At 39.3% G+C, this 25,877-nt stretch overlaps 1 protein-coding gene across 2 annotated transcripts in view; it reads left to right on the top strand.

Moving 5' to 3' along the window:
* Window positions 1–25,877, top strand: part of UNC13C (unc-13 homolog C) — a 404,743-nt gene that overhangs the window by 143,168 nt on the left and 235,698 nt on the right. For both annotated transcript variants that reach the window (XM_024198093.1, XM_024198092.1), the window contains 2 exons: window positions 21,659–21,828; window positions 24,382–24,497. In XM_024198093.1, coding sequence (XP_024053861.1) covers window positions 21,659–21,828; window positions 24,382–24,497 — 286 coding nt within the window. The remainder of the gene's footprint in view (window positions 1–21,658; window positions 21,829–24,381; window positions 24,498–25,877) is intronic.

The following is a 25,877-nucleotide window of genomic DNA, read 5'->3' as shown; positions in this document are numbered from 1 at the left end:
AGGAGTTAATTCAAAATTCTTAACAATGCTTCCTCTACCTGACCACAAAACAGAGCAAGAGCTCCATGGATTTCAATATGGGAACTCACAAGCTAACTTCTTGAAAGATTTCTTACAGCTGGGTATTTCAGAACAAACATCCAAGTAAAGAGCGACAACACAAGAATTAATTTTTGATTCAAATCTATCCCTTTTGATATGCAACACTATGAAATAAATAGTTTGATGCAGTATAGACATAGAGGGTTTTGGTCTCTACCATAATCAGAAGTGTCGTATCAGAGCAAGATTTTTGCTTTACTGGGCATCAGAGTATGTCAGTCCTACAAGGCTTTATAGTGATCCTGATTTGGTCCTTGGCCAGCCCAGAATCAAAGGAGCAGGCTTAGAGCTACTGTTGTCTCCATCCCTCACAGCTGCACTGAGTGGAAGTTTGATGTGACTGACTATGAAGTAAGTGAAAAGAGTCTGCATTTTTGTTTTGAGTGACGCGGGGAAAGCATTTTTCAAATCTTTCCAACCTGTAAACAAGTTTAGCTGTGTAGCTTTAAGCTTTGGGCCAAAGTTGGAGTCTGTTTTTACTTTATTCAAATCTCTACCTCCATCCTTGGAGTGAAAATTTCTTTCTGCTCCTTTACTCCCTCTTTTATTGTCTCCATACTTTATTTTATTGTCTCCATACTTCATTCAGTTTGTTGAAATATGCCTTTTCACAGCCAAATTGTACATCAGGTATGCTACTCCAGATTGCCTTGTGGATTTTCCAGAGCTCAAGCTGAATGGAACTTCTTGTTGTGTGTGCATTTGAACTACAGTTTTATAATCTAAAAGACTTCTATATAGCCGGTTGCTTATTTTATACTACTCAGTATGCCTTTTTTGACTGTCATTAGGTGACAATATGGTATCAATAAATAGCTTCATTAGGTATCTGCGATTTCCTCTAATTTATCCAAGTGTTAATTAACCCAAATTAAGCCAACAATTAGGCTTTTTGAAGATCATGATTGCCACCTGGCCAACATGAGTATCCTGGGCAAATCACTAGAACTTGGCAGGTCTCTGGTGTTCTTGAAGATTTGCTACAAATATTTGTCACCACAGACCAGGAAGGGAGCTCCAATAAACAGTGGTTTGGAGGATTTAATACTGCTAAGGGGTACTTGGAAATAAAGCTGCCATTTGTGGGCTAATAAACCAGATTGTCCGAGAAAATCCTCACTGCTGTACAAATTAGCAGATAACAATGAGAAAAATATGAGTAAAAGGAATCACCCCTTCATGCCAAATCATTCTGCTTGTAGGCTAGGACCAATGACCAATTCCTGGAGATAGATTGAATGGCAGTCTCCAAACTGGAAATGGGCAAGCTGATTTTTAAAAATGAACCTGTCCAGCTCTCGCATGTTTAAGATTTTCAGATTCAGAGCTGATTCAGCCAAAATTTCTTTCAGCTGCTAAACTAAGTGTTGTTCTACTACTGTCACACTTGACTCTGATGCTGGGGCTCATGTACGTTGATTTGTCCACTAAAAAAGTGATCTGTGGCCCCACTAAAGGCTTGCTCATTGTAGGCACCCATGTTTAGGAAATGAACATCTCAGCAGAGAGCCTCCTTTCCAATCCCTCCCACTCCCATTCCTCACCAACTTAAATTACTTGATAAAGAAGGTAAGGCATCGATGTGACTGAATATGGTGTTTCTAATGTTCAGTAAGATTGAAAGTAGCCCCTGGTGGGGGTGGGAGGGAGGCGCAGAAGCAGTTAGTTTAAGGATTGTTTTGCAGGAAATAGTATCTGCCAGAGAATTAGAACCCCTAGTTTTCAGAACCTCTGAAATAACAAGAGGATACAAACCCCCAAATGAATTCTCTGAATTTTTCCATGCTAAAACTTCTTCAGTAAGCAGCCAAGTCAGTAACTCTGTGAGATGCAGTTCTCTAATAAAATAACTATGCCACATAGCTTCAGCCTAATGCAGCCAACAGTACAGTACCAGCAACCAATAAAAATGATAAATGTGTTCATCTGCCTGATCAGTTAATAACACAAATAATTTCCACTTTCACAATAGACATCAGCCTGATTCTCCCCTCTCATTGGTCTGAATCGGGTTAACTCCATAGGAGTCTGTTAAGTTACACCAGTATAAAACAACCGTGAAATCAGAATCAGGCCCCTTTTATTTCCCTCCCTAAGGAAAATAACTGCAATCAACATGTAAAAATTCCAAACTATTCCAATTGACTCAGTCTACAATCAAGGCTACTTACAATCATAATTAATTTTTGTCAGTTTGAGCTGGTATTCAGAAAATTACTGTCCTTGATAACAAAACAGGAAAGAATGCATTCACAAATGCAAATACAACTGTCCTTTACATTTCCTGATTACTGCTGTTGAACAGTTTAAGTCCTAGTATGCCACAAATTTGGTGCATGTCTTAACGGTTCTCTCCTGCTTTCCAAAGAGCTGAAGATTTTTATTTCAGTTAAACAATCCTGTCTCGTTAATACATTCCCTCTCCATGTAGTTCAACAAGCTCACGGTCAACAATGAAGGATACTCTTTCTAACCCCAACAGCCAACTTAATCCTTGTCAATAACACCCATTTTCTTTCCTGAATGTCCAGTACTGCTGTCGTGGTAGAATGGCTTTCAACACCCACCCTTATTCACTGACACCATAAGGAGTATGTGGAAATCCCTGATGTTACAGTTGTAATCATTTACTGACCCCAGGGAGCTAGGCTGCAATCATGGTTTCAAATCACACCACTCATCAGCTGATAAAATAATTAAATTGATTTAAATAAAGAAAAATCTTGAGAATTAACGATTTAACTTTCAAAAGGAATTAGCCTTCTGTTAATTCACTGACTGCACTGAATACTCAGGTTGTGCAAAACTCTGACTTATATCATGTATAAATGTGAACAGAGAGGTGGTGTAATGGGTATTCTGCATAAAGTCAGATAAAGACGAGGAGCATTACAGGGTAGCTTTTCAAAGGCACAAACAACATTGAAAATTACTGGGAGTGAGGCACATAACTGCCATTTGTATCTTTGAAAATCCCACACTACATGATTGGACCCCAAAAATTAACGCCTGAAAAGATAGAAACATAAAAATCCCAGAGGATTTGGGGTCCTCTGAAAAAATAGTATGTGATTTTATAATCAAAGACTATCATAATGCACAAGGGGGCCGAATTAACATTACATGGGCAACTTTAATTCAGGCATTTCCTAACTTTTGAGTACTTGATTTTGCAACCTTAACATTCTTTTAACATGGGGAAAGGGGAGTGTTGGTTGGTTGGTCTGTGGGTTTTTTTGGAGTGGGGGCAGGGGTTATGTCAGGTTCAACTGAAGAAATCAACTTTTAAGCTCACTTTGCAAACCGATCTTGCAAGTACTATTAGCATGCCTCCCAGTTTGTTGATATAATTGATACATATTACAGAGAAAGGATCAAAATCAATGGCAGCCTTTGAAAAGGATAATAGATATGTATGATGATGGTTTTGAATAGAGTACGTTAACAAAGAAAAGGCACAACAGTTGTAAAAAGCCTGACATTGTTTTTCTATGCTTTATTCCACATCCAAACAGTCCATAATGAGGACTTCACCAAATGGAGAAAGAAGGCAAACAAGAACTTTAAACACACCTTTTATTTTTATAAAATGTTTCTATTTTATTATAAAATACACAGTAACTCAGTTCTGCTGTTTGCTATGTAGGGGAAACAGTGCTTACCATCAGTGGCGGATTAGTCACTGCTCCAACGGGGCCTGTGCCCAGGGACCCCAGGCAATTAGGGGGCCCCTGGAAAAATGGGTGCCCCCATGCCCTGACCCGCTTCACCTGCCCAGCACTCCTGCCGGAGAGTGGGCAAGCCCCCGCGACCCAACCCCACTCCCCAGCAGAAGCGCATTAGAGAGGTTTTGGGGGGGGACTGCAGGCAGATGGGGTCAGGAGGGGCCCCTCACTTGCTCTGGTCCAAGCCCCACAAACCCCTAATCTGTCTCTGATTACTATGCATGTGATGGATGTAAAAAAGAAGAGAGAGATAGGAAGGAAACAAATAAATACCAAAAAAAAAAAAAGGAATTAAAATGGATTATTGAAATGGTCAGTCCTCTTTGAAGAGGACTTTTGCTGCAAAATCCGAAATAGTTAACTTGAATAGATAGTTCATGTTCCTTTGGCAACTTTGTGCCTTAGGCCCATTATTTTCCCTATTGCTGATGTAATAACATACTGACTGGCCACTTGTACAACATATCCTTTTCAGGAGAAATAAAGTATTTCTCATAAATAAAAATGATCCGGAGTCACACTAATAAGGATTATTTTTTTTTAAAATAGGGTTATTAATGATCATGTTTCAGGGTATAAGGCAGCCTCTAACTGAGGGGGTAAGGAAGAAACATGACATCTAGGCAAGTTATCCCATACATGTCTTCAGGGTTTTTAGCACCTTCCTCTGAAACATCTGGTACCAGCTATCATCAGAAACATGATGCTAGATGGACATAGGTCTGATCTGGTATGGTAATTCTTATCTCCTTGTGAATTGGTTAAGAATTAATCATATAAGAATTATATAATTTAATCTCTACATGTATATCATCTATACTTGCCATCCAAGATTAACATTTTAGCAGAAAAGCCTGAGGTTTTAGGAGGTTTAATTCTAAGATTACAAGCATGGATTTATTTTATGTTATACAAACCTTTTTCTTTGACCCAGCTCAATCTTTTAAATAATCCTGTGCTTTATTTCTAAGAGTACATACAAAATTCAACAGCAGTGTGCCAGTTGGAGGGAAATTTCTGTTTATATATGTTAATGCTTCTAGTGTTTCCCCACATAGGCCATGCATACAGCCAAGTGGCACGTGGGATTTTTATCTGCCTATGGAAATATATCCCTGTCTTTCATATAAATCAGTTTTGTTTAATTGAAATGGCATAACACTTGAAAGCACAAAATGTTTAGATAGTAGAATATATTTGGTGCATTGTGGTGATAGAGAAATAATTAGATAAACATTCATAAAAGGAAAAAATTGACTATCCAAATTTTATCCTCTTTCCAAATCATGTGAGTGATAAGTGTCATTTATTGAGTACTCTAATGTGTTGCTTGCCACATAACCGCACAATTAATGTAAATACAGGGTTTTTTCCTAACAGAATTAAGGAAGAATAAACTAGTCAAGAAACCATAGTGTTCTGTTCTGTAAATATAGTTTGAGGTGCATATGACACACAACAAAAGAAAAACAATTGTGCCCTTTGGAAATTCCAATAAACTCCACCACAGTCCATCACTTGGCTCCTAGTGGTTTATACTGGTCACTGTAGTTCCAAGTGAAAAAGTGAACTTTGACTCTTGCATTGCCCAAAAACATAGCTGCTGACTGGAACTAGCTGAAAATTTCTGGCAAGATCTTCAGCTAATCTTCCACATATTTATATTGACTTCAGTGGAACTATGCCAATTTATACTAGCTCAGGATCTGATATTTGGAATATAATTTCTGTTAAGATATTTAAATGGATGAGTTTTTTATTGGATCTTCAGCCAGCACTATGCTTGTAAAGTATGTCTGAATGTAGAGAGCTCTGTTCATATTTCTTGGTTTTACGGTAAACTTTGTAGATAGCTGATGTTGACAAAGAAATGCCTGACATTTAAAGCACTGTAAGAAGACTACAAAATAGTTGAATCTGTTTTTAAAGAACGTTGTAAACTAGCAGGTAGAGTTCTCAAGGAGAGCAAAGTACTGCACTTAGTGGTATGTTCTGTATTTCAGCTGAATAAGACTCTTTATCCTGCTTATCTTTATCTAGGAGGCTGGTTTCAAACCAGCAAGAAGCTTTTAATTGAACCAGTGTTGGAGTTCAAATCTCACTTCATTTAACTTAAAACTTAATTCCAAAAATGGAGAAATAAATGATGTATGGTAATTCTAATCACCAGTTTATATCCCAGGTAGGATTGATAAGACCATTGTTGGTAAACTGAAAATCAGTGTACCCAGACCTAATTGCCTTCCTTTAAGGTGTGTGTACTGATCTAAAATTGTCTATAAAACTAGAGGTGGCTTTAGGTGCCTACGAAACCCACAGTCATGAGGGATCGCATAATCTAGCTAAAGCAGCTCAAATGTGACCCACGTTTGCCTTCCAATGGGAAGAAAGGAATTATGTCATTGATTTTGCTTCTTAATCAGTAGTGACTCTGTTTGGTAGAGCTGACTGTCAAAGGATGTTGAGGCTTTCATCTCATTGCTGAGCATGCTGCCTGAAATGTGCATTGTTTGAACATTATTGTTCTGTAGTTCAGTGGTTCTCAAACATATTTGATCACGCCCCCTTCTTTGTGCCTGTAGTAGTTTATACCCCAGCCCCCCATCTCCTGGTGCCTGGCCGGCAGCCACTGCTCTCTGGGCACCCAGCTCTGAAGGCGGAGTGGAGAGCGGCAGCTGCTGGCCAGGTGCCCAGCTCTGAAGGCAGCACCACCACCACCAGCAGTGCATAAGTAAGGGTGGCATGGTATTGTATTTCCAACCTTACTTCTCTGCTGCTGCTGGCGGCGGTGCTGCCTTCAGAGCTGGGGGCCCGGCCAACAGCCGCTGCTCTCAGCCACCCAGCTGTGAATGTGCACAGTAAATTTTTTTCCCTTAAGGCTTCTCATGCCCACCCAGAATACATTCCGTGCCCCCCCACATCACCAGTTTGAGAACCTCTGAAGTAGTTTATAGCTATGACAAGAGTTCCCCTTCTGTTGCTCACTCAGTGATATCCCAGATACTGAACCTCACTCAAACTGATAGCAAGTGTTGACCCTACTCATCATCTGCCCACAACTGTTATTTTGATTCAAGACTCAATTATCTTCTTTTTCCATGAACATGTGTTTCCCATCATGACTGGAATCTAAATAGTACCTCTTGCATTCATGTTAGTCTTCAGTCTGCTTTTCCATTTTCCCTCTGAACTCTGAAGTCTTTCACTTCAAGGAGGGGTTAGACATGATCAAAGGGTAATGCTTTAGATCCAACAAATAGAAGGACAAAAGGAGATAGATAGAAAACACCATTTTTCTTCTACTGGCATATGTAGAACTTGACTGACAACAGCTTGTGCTGGCTTCCATTGGTACTTTTTCTTTCTGATCTTGCCACTGCCAATAGGATCTTCTGTAATTCCTTTAGGTTGTGTCCGTAGTGTACTTTTTGTTAATATTCTGTTTGGAGCAAGTCTAGACACTGCATGCTTTTGTTTGTTTATTTTTATTCTGAATTGATTATGTTATTAGTAACATGCTTTGAAGCAAACTATGTAGTTGGAAAATTAAACTTCTGGTTTAAAGCCAAAAATTTGCTTTTTCTCTATACTTTTTAATTGCCCATGGGTAGGATTTTTTCTCTCACCATCTGATTTTTAAAATGTTTTTCTCCAGTTACTCTATGCATGTATGTAGGGAGGAGGTAGAGATTTGCTGAGGAAATATTCTTGATCGTTTTGCTTGGACTTGGCTTTGCAAAGCCTTTCTTTGAATTTACTGTATTGTCTGGTTTATATGCCAGTGCTACTCTTTTTTTTTTTTTTTTTTAACTAATTTCTTAGGCCACAATTCAGCAAAGTGCTACACATCTTTTAACTTTCAGCATGAGTTGTCCCACTGACATAATTGGGACCACTTGCATGCTTAGCGTTAAACCTTACATTTAGCAATCTGATGATAATTTCTGTTTAAAACATCTACTTTCACTAATAATGAGTAGATATCAACTTTTTGAACAAAAATAAGTCAGGATGGTCTTGTGGGTAAGGTGGTGGACTGAGCCTTGGGAGATCTGGGTTTAGTTCCTGGTTCTGCCACAAACTTCATATGTGACCTTGGGCATATCATTTAATCTCTCCATGCCTCAGGTACCCATCTGTAAAATGGTGATGATGATGGTGCTTCCTTTCTCTGCCTCACCTCTTCAGGGGACAATTTACAAAGGGGAACTGGACATCTGTCTCTCCTTTGGGCCTTTGAAAATTTTCCCCTTAGACTGTTAGCTCTTCAGGCCAGGAACTATCTTGCTACATGTTTGGGACCCCTATTATGCTAGACTGTTAGCTCTTCAGGCTAGGAACTACCTTGCTACATGTTTGGGACCCCTATTATGCTAGACTGTTAGCTCTTCAGGCTAGGAACTACCTTGCTACATGTTTGGGACCCCTATTATGCTAGACAGTGTATGTTCTCAGCTGGGGGCTCCGAGCTACTGTAATATAAATAATTATTTTCTTTTGTATGCCAGTGTATACATATTTAAATTGAAGTAACCAATATGATAAAGTGTGTGTATGTGTGCAAGCAAGAGTAAAAGAGAGCTAACGTGATTCCAGAGGGGCAGATCGCTTCATTTTCCTACAAAATCTAGCTTTCTGAATGATACCAGTGGGTTTTTTTTATGAGTCAAACTTAAAACAATGCTGCTGGGTTTAGCTTGTATTGTTTGGCTTCTCAGCATAAGGTGGTGCAAAATCAATGTTTCTGTGCATAAAAATGCACCTGAAATTCAGCTGATCTCTGAAAAAAGCATGTGCTTTAAGGGCATTCAGACAGCTGTTGCTGTCACAGTTGTGATACAGGAGAAAGTTAAGTTCACCTTTCAGCTTCAATGCCTAACAAAGCTATAGTTTTCTTACAAAAACAGCTGGTACTTTATCCTCACTTATCATGGCAGGCATTTGAAAATTAATATGATAGACCTGACAGTAATCTGATGATGGAAAAAATGTGTATCTCGCTTTTGGGAGACTGTTCAATATAACAGTCCTCTTTATCCCCCTTTTTAGTGTGCACTGTTTGTCTGGGTTTTTATACAGAACTGTAACATAAAAATGCCTTACCTTTTTTTTTGAGCAAATGGTTATTTGAGGAAAGCTAGGTCAAAGCAATGCGTTTTACATTTTTGTATTGCAGATATTGAGATTTGTGGTGATTCTAAGATGATCTGGCAGTGAGTTCCACCGTCATGGGTCAGCTTCCAAGAAAGCTCTGTCTCCAGCTGCCATGAGTCTCACTTTTGTGGTTGATAATTCTATTGTTCTAGTGAAATATAGCCGTCGAGCTCTAGTGGTCACATTAATACAGCGAGGACAGTTTGTTCTAGGTAATGAGGAAGTCGCCTTTCTATAGCTTCCTTCGTGGCCTGATACAATATCACTTCTAGGAAAGCCACTCACAAAAAAATTCCCGATAAAATACTGATCTGAACAGATATTAAATAGTGATTAGTGCCAATATTGCTTAAAGCCAGAACAGTCTGGTGAGAGGGTTGTTATGTGTTTACATGCCTTCATGCATTTAGTTTGCTCACATTTATAATACATTATTACATGGATGGTGGGAAAAATTCAGTGTTGATAGAAGAGTTCTTTGCAAGCTAAATCATAACTGTAAAATATGCATTACAAAGGTACATGATATCATATAATATGTAAACAAAGATGAACGATGTGTGAATTATGTCAATCTGAATTAATGTTTTTCTTTTAATTATTATTGTTGTTGTTATTGTTCTTATTATTATTATACTAACCAAGATTACGAAGTATTATATTTAAGGGAATCACCCAAACTGCGCTTAAGAGGAGACTGTAAAGGTGACATCATTGAATCAATGGAGCTATTCCCATTTACATCTGCTGAGGATCTGAGCTGGTCATCTTTATGACAGGGGTAGATTTAAGGATTAGGGCTTAATGGACTAATGAACTAATGGGATGCTTTTATGAAGCGGAGGGGTGAAAAGTTTGTGTCTGGACCAACCAGGAGTAGATGCAGCTAAGATGACCAGCAAGGAGGCAGGATTGGCAAAAAATGGGCTTCCAGGCATGGCAGAGACAGGCAGATTTGGTAAAAGAGTTGCAGTATTTTGCTCCCTTAGAGCTACAGCCTTTTTTGTTTATACTGCTGATGACAATCCAGTTGGCATTTGCTGCCCTGTCTACCCATTAGATTTTTTGTCCCTGTTGTAAGGGCTACCTAAATACAGAGAGGCAGTGTGGTTTGCTTTGCTTGAGGAATGAACATGGGACTGGGAGTCAAGAGTTCTAATCACAGCTCTGACACTGATGGCTTGAGTAGGTGAAATGGAGATAATACTTGATACACAACTCATAGGAGTGCTGTGAGGATAAATTCATTAATATTCCTGTAAAGCATTTGGAAATTAAGTTCTATGACGCTTAAATGCCAAGACTTATTATTTAGCTACTCCAGTAAAGAGATTTTGAGGAAGAACAGCCTTGAAAAAATTGATACTGTATTTAAAATACCCTGTTACATCTGCTGTGTTCAACATAGTACAATTCACTCCCTTGACCTTGAACTCCAAGGGGACTGTCAGAGAAATACTTGATCTAATAACTTACCCAAACAACAAAATGTCAACCATTCCTCCACTGCTAGAGAAGATAAATGGATCTCAGTTTAATTACTTGAAAAGATGAACAGAAATTAAAGAAAGAAGAATGGATGGCCCTAGTACAAAGAATTGAATGAACCAACTTTGGAACAACAGGTTTTTCTACTAGAAATCTTGTCTAAAATGCTACTGTGTGAGACAAGTGCTGGAAGATTTTGAGAGCCAAATTCATTCTCGGAATATTATCACATTGGGAATTATCTATAACTAGAGATTGCTTCTCAATGCCCCGGAGCAGATGAAAAAGACATTCCTGTATCAATCAAGATAGCATTCAGCTCAGTGTAATTAGCAGTAATAAATAAGCTTTCAGACTTCCAGAGATCATTACCATCCATATGAGCTGTTTGACTTCAACTGCACATTCTTTTCAGAAATAGCAAGGTCTTTTTTCTGGATATAATCTCTGCTATGCAGGTATGGGAGAAGAAACTGAATACTTAGAAAAATCTTTTACTCAGGGAGACATTCAATTTTTTATTTTTATACCTGCCAAACCATGGATGCATAATGAAAATTGATATGTATTTTAAGACTATGATTTGGGGAGCCATCTGTTGACAAAGAATCAATAGGGAAACCCCCCAAACAAGCAGTGATGATAATTCAGCAAAAGACTTTTAAATTTGGTTTAAGGTAGCTTTACAGTTTGTGGTCCCTCTGCTTTGAATTTTGCTTCTGTCCTTTATCAGGTCTCTTCAAAGATATGACCCACTAATATATGCAGGCATATTCTATTATTTTACCTTTTCAATGCTAGATAGATTATTGAAGGAACTGAATTAGCTTGGGGTTCACTATAGAGTTATAGTGACAGTTCTGCTGACTCTCTCAAAAAGCTGAATAGAACTGGCATTACAGTGCTAGACATTCCATTTTGTCTTATACAGTTGTTTCTATGTTGTTAGATCATTCACCTTTATAGTGAATAGCTATTTTTACACCTAATATTTATGTTGGGTAAGATGTTCTGTTCTTATTACCTTTCCTCTAGGATTAATAGATGTATCTGCCTTGTGAGAACACTGTAGGCTCTACTATACATGAAACACAGGAATGTTTAGTCGGGGAGAAATCTTGAAGAGTTTAACTGTTAGAAGGACATTTTTAATATGTTATGTTTGTTTTCCTAACCTATGTTTGGTGCTGCACTGATCAGTAGAACAATATTAACAATATAGGCTCTCAGCTACTAGGTCCATTTTCTTATTCCTGCTAGCAGGGAAAAACATGCACAGTACATTGACTATGGACTTCTCTTGTCTGGTATCAGAAATGTGACAGGAGTTAACAGAACTGCCCTGAGATGGTTTCATCCATTTCTGTCAGGCCACACCAGAGAGTCATAATGGAGACATATGCCTCCACCTCCAGAGCCCTCACCTCATCTGTCCACTTCCTATCCTGTTCAATATCTATATAAAGCCACTAAAGGAGACTGTGAAATAGAATGAACTAAAATGATACTAGATATCTGAGACCCACTTCATGGGAAGGGGGCAAATGTTCTTACCTATAATATGCTACTAGCCCGGCCCACTGTCCTGTGGCTTGATCATCATCAAGGCAGATATACATCTAAAATTCAACTGAATTCTAGTTCTATCATTATTTATTTTAGAATAACAGCATTTTGATTAAGCATTTATTTCAAAAGTTAAGAATGACATCCCCAGAATATTAGTTTTGTAAAAATAAGGCATCTTGGTCAAAGCAAATTACAGCAGAATCTGAGTTCTGCCACAGAAATTGTGGTAAAGAAAGTGTTGGGTCTGATTCAAAGCCATCAATGGAAAGACTTCTCTTGACTTCAGTGGATTTTTGATGAGACCCATTATCTGAGAAGGGAAGGAAAAAATCAAAACTATACTGAACTGGTTTGGAGACTAGCTTTCTTAAACAAAAACAGTTAAACAAATTAGACAGTGAGGAAAGGACAGAATTATTGAAGACAATGACAGTTAAGCCATTAGATTATCAAAGTTATGGCTTTCCCCAGAAATTCCAATTAACAGAAACAGTAGTATAAGAACCAGCAAAAGATCCAGCTAGTGTTTCAAATTTTATTACCTATTTTTTCTGAAATATTGAAATATTTTCAAATCTCAGTTAAATGAGATACTAAATTATTCATTATGAAATTTAATATGTAATGCCTCAAATTTAACCTCCACTTAATGATTTTTAAACAGTTGAAAATGGGTTTCTTATTATGATTTTTTAAAATTAATCCTATCACTGCTTCATAGTAAAATATGGCTGTTGATAAATCGCAGTTAATTCACGTGATTAACTAAAAAAATTAATCGCGATTAATTGCAATTTTAATCACACTGTTAAACAATAGAATACCAACTGAAATTTATTAAATATTTTGGATATTTTTCTACATTTTCATATATATCTTATTCTGTGTTGTAATTGAAATCAAAGTGCATATTATTTTTTATTACAAATATTTGCACTGTAAAAATGATAAACAAAATAAACAGTATTTTTCAATTAACCTCATACAAGTACTGTGCAATCTCTTTGTCATGAAAGTGCAACTTACAAATGTAATTTTTTGTTATATAACTGCACTCAGAAACAAAACAAAGTAAAACTTTAGAGCCTACAAGTCCACTCAGTTCTTGTTCAGCCAATCGCTAAGACAAACAAGTTTGTTTACATTTACAGCAGATAATGCTGCCCTCTTCTTATTTACAATGTCACCAGAAAGTGAGAACAGGCATTTGCATGGCACTTTTGTAGCCAGCACTGCAAGGTATTTACATGCTAAAGATTCATATGCCCCTTCATGCTTTGGCCTCCATTCCAGAGGACATGCTTCCATGCTGATGACGCTTGTTAAAAAAATGTGTTAATTAAATTTGTGACTGAACTCCTTGAGGGAGAATTATATGTCCCCTGCTCTGTTTTACCCACATTCTGCATATATTTCATATTATAACAGTCTCGGATGATGACCCAGCACATGTTGTTCATTTTAAGAACACTTTCACTGCAGATTTGACAAAACGCAAAGAAGGTACCAATGTGAGATTTCTAATGATAGCTACAGCACTTGACCCAAGGTATAAGAATCTGAAGTGCATTCCAAAATCTGAGAGGGACATAGGGTGACCAGACCGATATTCTCTTTCGGTGTCTGTCCCGCATCCTGACCAATCTTTGGTCGAGACGCAATTTGTCCCGATATCCACCGGCAGCACTGGGTTGATTTTTTTTTTTTTTTTTTTTCACCCCCCCGATCTCCCCTTTTTCCTTCCCCCCCCCCCCCCCATGTGTCCTGATATTTTCTTCCCCTTATCTGGTCACCCTAGAGGGACAAGGGGTGGAGCTTTCAGAAGACTTAAAAGAGCAAACCTCTGATGCGGAAACTACACAACCCGAACCACCAAAGAAAGAAAATCAGCCTTCCACTGATCGCATCTGACTCAGATGATGAAAATGAACATGCATCGGTCTGCACTGCTTTGGATTGTTATCAAGCAGAACCCGTTATCAGCACGGACGCATGTCCCCTGGAATGGTGGTTGAACTTATCCTTTGTCTTTGAGAAATAGGTTTAGCCACTCCCCAGACCTGCATAGTAAACACACTTCAGTCATTATTTCAGCTTATGTTCACAACTTCACATATAACGTTGTTTACATACATTTCACCATGATATTATTGACCAATGAGTTTTTAGTTTTCAAATGATACCTTACAAGGCATATTTTCTACAAAGATTATTGTAAAATAGGGGTGTATTCCATCATGGAGTGACATCACATCAGCTGGGCTTCTGAACTCCATTGACAGGGAGCCACGCCCAAGGAGACCAGCAGAGCCCTGGTGAGCATGTAAGCGCCAGAAAGAGGAAACTAAGCCTGAGGAGTCTAGTGGAACTCTGGAGGGCATCCAGGCTCCACCCAGGGGCAGCAGAGTATGCATGAGCATGGCGTGAACATATGGGCAACCTGCTGTGTGCTGTGTCTCATTCGGGCTTGATTTTGAAATGGTACTACTCCTTGACACCCCCAATTCAACTCCTGCTTCTTGTGATTCAAATACAGTACACTGAAAGGTGATTTGATATTGGCTGAGTACGTTGAATCCCCACAGCACATTATCTTTTCATGCACATGTCTAGAATCATTCTGAAATATAAGAAGGTTTGCAGGTTCACCCTTTTGCTTAGTGGTTGAGGGATTTGTTTATTTCCAGCTACTCTAGGATTTTCCCAGGCAGCTTATATTACAAATTGATAAACTAGCATACTTATTTTATCGATTATAGGTATTTCTAAGGCACCTGTCACTGTGTTACCTAAGGCCCAGAGTCTCTGCATTGGTCAAGTTGTGATCAGCTCAAGTGGAAGGGCAAAGATAACTTTGAGCTACCTTTATGAGATCGTTAGGTACCAGCCTGGTCCCCTGAATTTAAGACAATAGCCTGAAGTTTTCTCTATTTGACATTGTTTGCCAGCAGCCCACAGGGGCCATTCAGGCAGCTAGGGATTGGCTCTGTACAGGAACACTTCTCCACCCACTTCCTCCCTTAAGCCATACACTAAGAAGGGGATGGCATAGGAGCTATTACAGAAGCCCTGTGTCATCCGAGGATTCTTCTATGCAAGAGGAATCTATAATTGACCAGTTCAGCAGTCTCTAAGGTGCCACAAGTACTCCTGTTCTTTTTGCGACTAACACGGCTGCTACTCTGAATCCAGATCAGTGTTTCCCAAACTTGGGACGCTGCTTGTTTAGGGAAAGCTCCTGGCGGGCCGGGCCGGTTTTTTTTTACTTAATTGGCCTCTCAGAGTTGGTAAGACAATTCCCACCTTTTCATGCTCTCTGTATATGTGTATATATATATCCTCAATATATGTTCCATTCTATGCATCCAAAGAAGTGGGCTGTAGCCCACGAAAGCTTATGCTCAAATAAATGTGTTAGTCTCTAAGGTGCCACAAGTACTCCTGTTCTTTTTACTGATCTGGATGATGGGATTAATTGCACCCTTAGCAAGTTCGCAGATGACACTAAGCTGGGGGGGGGAGAGGAAGATACGCTGGAGGGTAGGGATACGGTCCAGAGTAACCTAGACAAATTGGAGGATTGGGCCAAAAGAAATCTGATGAGGTTCAACAAGGACAAGTGCAGAGTCCTTCACTTAGGAAGGAAGAATCCCATGCACCGCTACAGACTGGGGACCGACTGGCTAAGAAGCAGTTCTGCAGAAAAGGACCTGGGAATTACAGTGGATGAGAAGGTGGATGTGAGTCAGCAGTGTGCCCTCATTGCCAAGAAGGCCAATAGCATATTGGGCTGCATTAGTAGGAGCATTGCCAGCAGATTGAGGGAAGTGATTATTCCCCTCTATTCGGCACTGGTGAGGCCACACCTGGAGTATTGCATCCAGTTTTGGTCCCCCCACTACAGAAGGGATGTGGACAAATTGGAAAGAGTCCAGTGGAGGGCAATGAAAATGATTAGTGGGCTGGGGCACATGACTTACGAGGAGAGGCTGATATACAATATAAGAAAATACAATAGAGTTGAGGCAGTGTAGGTTACATTAAGTTTACATAAATATTACATAAGTATGTTTACTTATTAGAAAGGTTGTTAATCCAAATCTGCAATTTGAACTCACAAAAAAGGAGTAATGTCACCATTATGAATTCATGTCTGTAAAGCACTTTGTAAGTGTGAGAGTGCAGTAGAGTACCACTATTTTATGAAAACTTGCATGTACCATTTAGTATCTAAATATACTGCAACCTTTTCAGCTTTGGAATGTAGCTGTTCCCGGAATCTTTGTGCACTAAATAGCAATTCACTTCTTAGCTTCCTCACGATGTACTTTGCCCCACGTTCATCTTTTCTTACTAGAGAGTGGCTGCAGGGAGAACGCTTCTGTAAGGGGCAAATTTTATTCTCAGAGTCCGGATAGGCTGGGCAATGGACAAGTAAGTGAGGTAGGCAGGAGAGGGGAATCCTCCTCCCCCCCCCACCCCCACACAAGGACTCAAAGTCTCATATGTAGGTTACTGTAGTCCAGTGACTACAGTGGCATATGCAGTCCATGGCATAAGACGCTTGAGAGGATTCATGCAGTGGTACAGCCTTCATAATCTCAGTGGTAAATCTCCCCATAATCTTACTGCCTCCCCATGGAGCTGTGCACCTACTATTCAGCCTCCTGGGATCCTGTCCCTCCTTCCACTGCAGAACCACACTGGTTTTGCTGCCTGGGGAGCCCCCATCCATGTGGAGGAGGGGCTGGATCTGGGGCTAAGGGCTCAGACATGGTGATGGTATAAATGCCTAGATAGTAATATGTCTCACCACAACACACTAAACAAAGGTCAAGAAGAGAAAAGGATACTTTTCGTGGAGTTAGGAAATTTTCTCATGTAAGTTTAGTTCTAACCCCCATTGAAAAAGACACATGAGATAACATGCCAGGAACACATCTAGAATAAGTGCTTCCACCTGACCCAGCCTTTACTAGGAGGTACACATGGATAAATTGCAATTTAATCAGTATTTACCTTAACTTCCGATGAGAATTGTGCTTTGGTTCCTTCCAAATCTCGTGAAGTAATTAACCTTCAGGAACGAAAAAATGTGTTAGACAAATATAAGCCCCAAACTTTAGTCCAAAAAGTCTTTGCTTACACTGTAATTCAAATAAACAGGGACCTGATCCTGGTGTCCCACCAAAATTGCACCCAGTAGGCAGATCATAGTTGCACTCCTCTGAAGCTGAGTTCAAGGAAGGTCCCCCAGCTTCAAGAGCATCCTCAGTGCTGTTCTTAGTTATGCTAGCTGCAAGCAGCTCCAAGGGAGCCAAAACTACATGAAGATTGGTGTCACATTGGAATGCTACGGTCATATTCCCTTTCCTCTGACATGCTAACTTTCCTCTGTTACACCAGCAGCTCATATGATCCTTCTGGGGTATAAGCCATCTCTATGAGCATCAAACCAAAGTATATATAACTGTAATACTTTCTTAATGCAATACCAAACTCTTGACACCAATCAAAAAATGGAGTCCTTGAAAAATGCAGAGAGAGAAGGAAAGATCTTTCAATTGCCATTGCAAGCTACCTTATTGTAGGACTTTAAAGTTGGAGAATGCTTTAACTCTCATTTTAGTTACTTCACCCGGATCCAGTCCTGGAGACACTTACACATATAAGTCACTTTTCTCATATGAATAGTCATGCTGAGGCCAACATATCTTAATGGTTACTCTCAGGATTGGGTCCTATGATTTTAAATTGTGCAGTCTAATTAGTTGGATGGCCGTGCTCAAGGCCGTGTTGGCTTTCTTCAGAAAAAGAGAGCAGATAATTAACGCATTCTGAAATACAATCTACAGTAAACTGGTTTTGTTTATTCATTGACCTAGATTTACCACAAGCTACCATATCATTTGAAAAGCACCTCTCTTATCACAGCAGTTATGATGTAGTTCTTTAGAGCAATCAATGAGGAAATATTCTTCAGGCTTTTTAGATTCACTCTGAAGACAAATAGACGTTTTAGCTACTCAGCCACACAAATCAAACACTAAAATAACCATACAGTGTTTTATCTTCCTTTTCTTACCCCAATTAAATTAATCCTTGAATGCAGCTACAAGAGAAGTGATGATATTTTGGGTATATCAATCAGATGCAAACAGTTGATTATGCTGGATTTCACATGCAGATGTGAGCTGAAATGCTTTATTAGCCTTATTAATTAAAATGCATTGCTGGGCTGGATACTTCACTGATAGGAACAGGAGGGAGCAGAATCTGGAGAAAATGGGGAGAGGGCTTCAGAATGGGGAAAGCTTGAGGAAAACTCTTTAGTTCTTTGGGGTCAGGGCTCCACAGCCAGTGAGGAGAAGAGATTCTAAGCAAGGGGCAGCAGGATGAGTGGTCCTGCCTCTCTACTGTATGCTCTTCTCTGAACCTGGTGGATATCAGAATGGGAATTAGCACTTCTCCAGCAGAATAAGATATGGCAGTAAATCAGGAAGCAGGAAAATACAAGAATAATTCTCTTTCATCTTTACCATGGCCTTGTTTGAGTTTTATGTCTCTTAACTGTAATGCCTATGAAAATGTTCTCATTTAGTTTCCACTGTGTATACAATACTGGACTGTATGCAATTTGGGGACTTTGTCCATAATGCTAGGCAATATTTTAGAAAACACTGGAGTGAATTATTATTTGTTAATTATCAAAGCCACATACATTTTAAAAAATTGGCAATTGGTCTAGCACAAGCATTTTTGTGATACCCAAACAACTGCTACAGTGAAGCAAAGTAAAAGATGGGTGTGCTATATTTACTTATTGATTGGCTCTGAGGGCAATAACTCTTACCACTTAACGTATTTACAGTGTTGTGACGGAACAGGGATCGGGGCGGATTTGACCTGGGAATGCTGCCTGGGAGTTACATTGAGCTACCTGAGCTGTAACCTGAGCCAGGAGAGGGGTGGGGAGAAGTGACACCTTCTGCCCGGGAGACTGAACAAAGGAAAGGAAGGGCAGAGGGGAGGGGGGAGAAAGCTGCTGGGGGGATTTGGGAGTTTCAGTTTTGGGCTGGGTGGTGCAACGCAGGGAACCCCAGGCTGGGGTCTAAGCTCCCTGAACCCCCAGAAGGACTTGATTGAGGGGTCCTGGTTGTACCTACAAGCTCTGCTGTAGACTGCGTTCGTATTGTCCAATAAACCTTCTGTTTTACTGGCTGGCTGAGAGTCACAGCGAATCTCAGGAAGAGGGGTGCAGGGCCCTGACTCCCCCACACTTCGTGACAAGTGTCAAAGGTCATTAACAACCATAATTACTGCATTTTTGGAACACTCCTGTGAAATGCCAGTTGGGAGGTAAGTACTCATATCACCACATTGTAACGCTCTGTACCTCAGGGGAACACCCTACACCCCCATGTTCATCCTTATAAAATGATTGTGTGGTATCCAATGCAACGTTTGTCTTGTTGGGTGTCTTTGGAAGGCTCATGATGCACTGAGCATTGTTGTTATAGTAATTGTTGTTACAGTAATGTTATAGGTTGTAATTTCATATATATAGTTATGAGGCTGAAAATGTGTCCTCGTGGCTTAAAACAAGCCCAGCCAAAACTCTCCAGGAATGGAGGGGCAGTTCATACCTCATCAGGGCATGTATGGGACAAATCCAGCCCAGCCTCACAGGAACACTGGCCTAGGCAGCAACAAAGGATCTGTTGGACTCTGCAGTGAGTCACCCCCATTCCCTTGGTCAGCCAGGGACTACGATGAGGTAATGCTCACCTGACTCTGAAAGGGGGGGCAAAGCCAAGAGGGAAGGAAGAACATGATAAAAGAGACGTTTGCCATGCTCTTCCTCTCTCTTCCACCTCCATCTACAGACATCACCACCAAGCGACTGACGCGCTGATAAAAGGGGAGAGCCTGGCTGAAAGGCAACCAGCCAGCCTGTGGTGAGAAGCATCTAAGTTTGAAAGAGTACTGAAAGTGTTAAGATCAGCTTAGAATGCGTTTTACTTTTATTTCATTTGACCAAATCTGACTTGTTATGTGTTGACTTATAATCACTTAAAATCTATCTTTATAGTTAATAAATCTGTTTGTTTATTCTACCTGAAGCAGTGCATTTGGTTTGAAGCGTGTCAGAGACTCTCCTTGGGATAAGAAGCCTGGTGCATATCAATGTCTTTGTTACATTGACGAATTTATATAAGCTTGCAGCATCCAGCGGGCATAACTGTACACTGCAAGATGGAGGTTCCTAGGGTTGCGTCTGGGACCGGAGATATTGGCTAGTGTCATTCAGTTTACACAGTCCACACAGCAGCTGGCCAAAAGTACCCACTCATGTAGCTGGGAGCAGCTGACATACCAGAAGCTGTTCGTGAACATCCCGGGAGTGGGGGTTCTCACAGCAGAGCAGGGTAAGGCTGGCTCCCAGAGTTGAGGATTAGAGTGACCTGGCAGATCGCCGGTCCAGATAACACCAGGGGAACATCACACATATTAATACTGGAGAAACTGAGACACATTGTCAATTAGTGGTAGAGCTGGGATTGGAACTCAGACTAGAAATCTGCAGCCATTCTCATGCTTACTCCAGCAGACCATGCTAAAGATACAGGCTTATTATTGAATTAAGACCTTTTTTGCAGGTTAACTAAAACTAAGATAACATTTTAAAACTTGTTTGTAGAGTTACAGAATGATTTAGCTCTGAAATAACGTAATTGCTTCTACAAATAATGGAAAGCACGCATCAGTCTAGCTAGAGTGAGCTTGCCTATAAACTGACACTGCAGCTTGCTCATGGTTCTGCAGATTTCCTATACCTGAGGATTCCTACTGATGGAATTAAAAAGCCAACACTGAGTAACAGTTGGCTACACAGTGGTTACACGAATAAGAAGTAACTGTAAACCTGATGGGCTTTACTACAGGAGCTGATGGGAGGAGAAATCTGCAAAGTTTCCTCTCTGAGTTTTCTGTCCTGTCATTGCCTCAAGACAGTATGGAGTCTGCCTCTCCTCTCTCACATAATATACTGTGGGGCACTTCCCTTCTCTCCCACCCCTCCCGCATATCCCTCAAATTTCTCAGAATCTCTGCAGTGCCCAGAAGGTCTGTGAGAGGCCATGTACATCCACATGGAATCTTTGTGCCGCCACAACAGTTACAGGCCCCTGTGGTTCTTCTGGCCTCCACTCTGGCAGCATGGGTCTAATGGAGCTGCTCTGCCAGGGTCTCTCCTGGCTGCAGCTGCCCTGGGCTTTTCCTATAGAGGGGGATCTTCACCAGTGGTGAGGTGTCCATGGGAGAAAGTAAGGCATACTTCAAAAACTTAGTTGTGTTTTGAAGGCTACTGCTGTTTGTTTTCCCTGCCTTCGTAATTATCCTTCCCTACCATCTGTTGTCTCTTGTTTTATATTGTGAGCTCTTTGGGGCAGGGATTGTCTTTTTTGTTTTGTGTTTCAACAGCACAGTGGGGTATTGGTCAATGACTGGGGTTTCTAGCACTACAATAATACAATTAATAAATAATAATAAACAGTAATTCACAAGTCTATTTGGGAAAATGTATCATGGCCTGTATCTTGTTGTATGTTGTTTTACAGTGAATGCCATAACTCCACAGACAGAATAAAAGTAAGAGTCTGGGATGAAGATGATGACATTAAATCTAGAGTAAAGCAACATTTCAAAAAGGAATCAGATGACTTTCTGGGACAAACAATCATTGAAGTGAGAACACTAAGCGGAGAAATGGATGTATGGTACAATTTAGGTATTAATCATTTTCTATTACTTAAAATTAGTTTAGACAAAATCTCAAGATGTATAGTGTTGTGAACTTTGTAATGCATATTTGTTGTATGAAAATAATACTCCCCTTAATATATAAAATTATACTCAGTTTTGGATTCCAGGTTTAAAAGGGCGGAATTAGATCTCACTTTTGAGTCAAATTTTAGAGAAATAATTGTCCAGCTATGCCAAAAGAAGGACAGGAGACACCTGATATGATTTTAATCAGGTTGCAACTTTACTATTAGATGCCTGGGACTACCCGGCAGATAAAAGTGTACAGTGCGGGTAACTCCATGTTCATTCAATATCTACCCGGAGGCTTCCACCAACCTCCTTCTTAATATATAAAATTATACTCAGTTTTGGATTCCAGGTTCAGGTCAAGGTGGAATTAGATCTCACTTTTGAGTCAGACTTAAGAGAAATAAAACTTTATTTAAAGATTGAATAGCAGGCCAATTAAAGGTTACAAAGTAGCAGCCGTGTTAGTCTGTATCCGCAAAAAGAACAGGAGTACTTGTGGCACCTTAGAGACTAACAAATTTATTTCAGCATAGGCTTTCGTGGGCACAGCTCACTTCAATAAATTTGTTAGTCTCTAAGGTGCCACAAGTACTCCTGTTCTTTTAGGCCAATTAAAGCAATTCCTACTCCAAAAGACAAATTTTTGATTTAATTCAAAATGAGATTATTTCAAAGGATTTGGTAGATAGTTTTGCTGCAGCTATCAGGACAGTGTAAATAAATACCTCCTATCACTTTATTCACAGCTCATTGTATGTGAAATGAATCACATATAGAAACACATAGAATCATTTGCTTACTGAATATCAAATAATAATCATGTTATCATTTAATATATGTTTCTGTATAGTCCTGGGCCTAATTCTCCTTTGACATTTCACTTGTGCTAGTCTGTTATCATTGGACTCTCTTCTAATTTATACCCATGTAACAGAGATGAGAATAAGGCCCATGATTACACACAATGTGCCAATTTGTATTTGTTCAAATAATTAATGTTTGCAAGTAGATGTTAGCTTACATAAAGATAAGCATGCAATATTGCTTTTTTTCTGAAGCAAGTTTGTATCCACTAGATGTGCTGTAACTCAAGTACTAACCTCCTCTACTTGTTTGATAATATAAATATGCTAACAATGTTTTATCTATATTGCCTGCTCTGCAAAAGGTAAATTATGTAACAGGGAGTTTGCCAAAGTTGGAACATGTGTTTTCTGGGCAAAAATCTTTATCACGCAATGTAAATACCCTTATTTCTCCACTGTTCTACTTAACGTTTCATTAGCAATTGAAATATATGGACATGTAAAGAAAAACGTTTGATTCTTTGCAGCAAATTAAACAAATCTTTTAGCCATGTGTTTTTATATTTGTACGCAGAATAATTTTTTAATAAGATAAACAAGCCATTGTCATCCTGAAAGATTTCCTTAGTATCTTTCAATTGATAAAACTGATACAATAATAGAAAGCAATTGACAAAACTGACGCCTCAAAAATCGTTGCTTAACTGATTTGATTGGAAGCAATTTAATGTTGAAAATAGATACCCTTATTGTATAATTGGAGAAAAGAAAGAAAAAGTATAGACTGCAAAGCGTTTAACTGTCTTCTACAATAAACTTTATAGGTGGCTCCTGATAATTGTAATATCTTAAAAAGGAGGATGGTATATGTCATTCTAATGCCCGCGCACACACATTTTTGGGGGGATGTGTGTGTGGGGGAAGTTTCAAAAATGAAATGCATTGGATTAGTAAGAATGCCAGATTCTTATTCCTTATACCATTCCCTTTATTCATGATTCATTTCACAGCACTGTACAAAAGATTTATTTAAAAACAAAACAAAACATAATGCTTGTTAAATCAAATTACACTGCTTGAATGGACTGGAATAATAATAGGTGAAATCAAAGAACAGCTGTCAGCATAAGGAGCAGTAGTAACTAGATAGACTAATATAGATGGCTTCATGCAAAGTTCTCCAGATGTTTTCTTCAGTATGATTCAGCCCCAGTTGAGGAATCATGCCTATGCACAGAATTTGGAGTTTCCCCTCAGGCATGGATGTCTTTGAGGCTGTTGGTGAAGATGGGGATGCCTGTGGGGAAGCACCAATAGTAATAATAAAATAGCAAATAAGAAATAGGAGAATTAACTCATTTCCTTTAAAAGAAAGTAGTACACACATTTGTGTACAACCTATTTTGAGTTTGTTTGGGTGACACATTATGGGAGATTTGTTACTTCACAGCAAGATATTGTACTCTATGGCCTGGACCATATGGGAGCTCAGGTTTGCAAAAATATCAAGAATGACATTACATTAGAAATTCCTAACTATGGAAATCAATATATGTTGTGCTCAACAGCTGGACTTCGGGGGCATAGAAAACATTACAGTATTTGGACCGAAACAATTTTTAGAACTGCAGTAGTGTTTCTCTGTTTTGACAGAAATGTATTCTTGGTAAAAATTAACAATTATTTTTCTGTTTCTTCAGAAAAACGAACAGATAAATCAGCTGTCTCTGGTGCCATTAGGTTGAAAATCAACGTTGAAATAAAAGGAGAGGAGAAAGTTGCTCCATACCATGTGCAATACACATATTTACATGAGGTATGTTGGTGAAGTTTGTTCATGTACAAGATCATTTTGCTACACAGAAATTAGATAAATAGAGAACATAGGGCTATGAAGACTAGAACAGTGATATATTTAGTTTCACTTCAACAGGTTTTTCAGTTAAAACTCTTGGAATATGTATCGATGATTGAATCTCATGACCAGATTCAAAGTTATTGTATCCAAGGAAGAGAGACTGATATGCTACTACATCAGCAGATTGGTCTTGCCAAATGGTTAGAAAGTAGAAAGAGGTGAAATGGCCATGTGACTTCCTAAGCTTTGCTTCTGCAGTTCTCTACGCTCTACATTTTAAATGCCAGTCACATGCTTGTTAATGTCATCAAGAATACTAGGATTGTATTTGTTTATTTTTAAATTATTAAAAAAAAAAAAAACCCTCCAGAATACATATGCTCCCACATCATCCATGGGAGACATGAGAAATCAGTGATGTAATGTTTAGGATAGTTGACATACAGGCCATAGCAATCCATAGGGAGCAGTGTTTCCCCTCCTGGGGCCTGACTGGTCAGTTCTTTCTCAGTCAGATTTCCGGTTAGTTTCATTTGGACTTTGTCTACAATAGAAGTCCAGGATCAAATTGTGTTATCAGAGCTTTACATGGAATTAGGAAAGCATCTAATAAAATATTAGACTTTTTTTTTCTCCTGCTCATGCCATATAGTTTTCAGATTTTAACTACTGACCTAGGTGACTTATTTCTAATTTTAGATCCTTAGGAGGACTTTTATGTGATTAGGAATAAATAATATGAAAGATAGGAGGTGGGAGAACAAGGGAGACTCTTCATTCTCTGTGTGAACAAAGGACAATATCTCATTATCTATGTACAGCCTGTCCTTCGATTCATTGAAGGGTGCCTTGCAGTGTACAGCAGCACTGGCAGATGAGCATTAATATCCCTGCACTAGTTCTGCAATGTCCCAGAAATATAATAATATGAGGACAGGCAGAAAAATTCCTGGGAATGATGGTGAGAAACAAGCAGCACCAAGAGTAGGCGGCCTTTGACATAAATTAAAAGAAAATTCATCACAAATAAAAGCAGCAGCTACTTGAGAGCGTCTCTGTGTCTGTTAATTCCTGTTTGCATCAGACTGGCCCACCATTTAATTTTTATCCCCAAAGCTCAAGAAAATAGATAAATGTTGTAGGAGTGTGCTATGAAAGGTACAGTACTAAAGCTCTAAAGGGTATCTACAAAAATGTCTCTAAGGTATAGTTGCATTGGGCACTTGTCTTCATGCACAGTGTGTGTGTATCTAAGTTGTATAGGGCCCAGATCAGCTTCACTTTGAAGTGAATGGCGGAACTCCATTAATATCAATGGTGCAGGATCACCCGCTACAT

The sequence above is a fragment of the Terrapene carolina genome, unplaced genomic scaffold (genome assembly GCF_002925995.2).
Source record: "Terrapene carolina triunguis isolate 2854851 unplaced genomic scaffold, T_m_triunguis-2.0 Scaffold67, whole genome shotgun sequence".
NCBI lineage: Eukaryota > Metazoa > Chordata > Testudines > Emydidae > Terrapene > Terrapene triunguis.
Note: the sequence above shows the minus strand (reverse complement) of the source record. Positions and strands in the feature narration are given on the sequence as shown.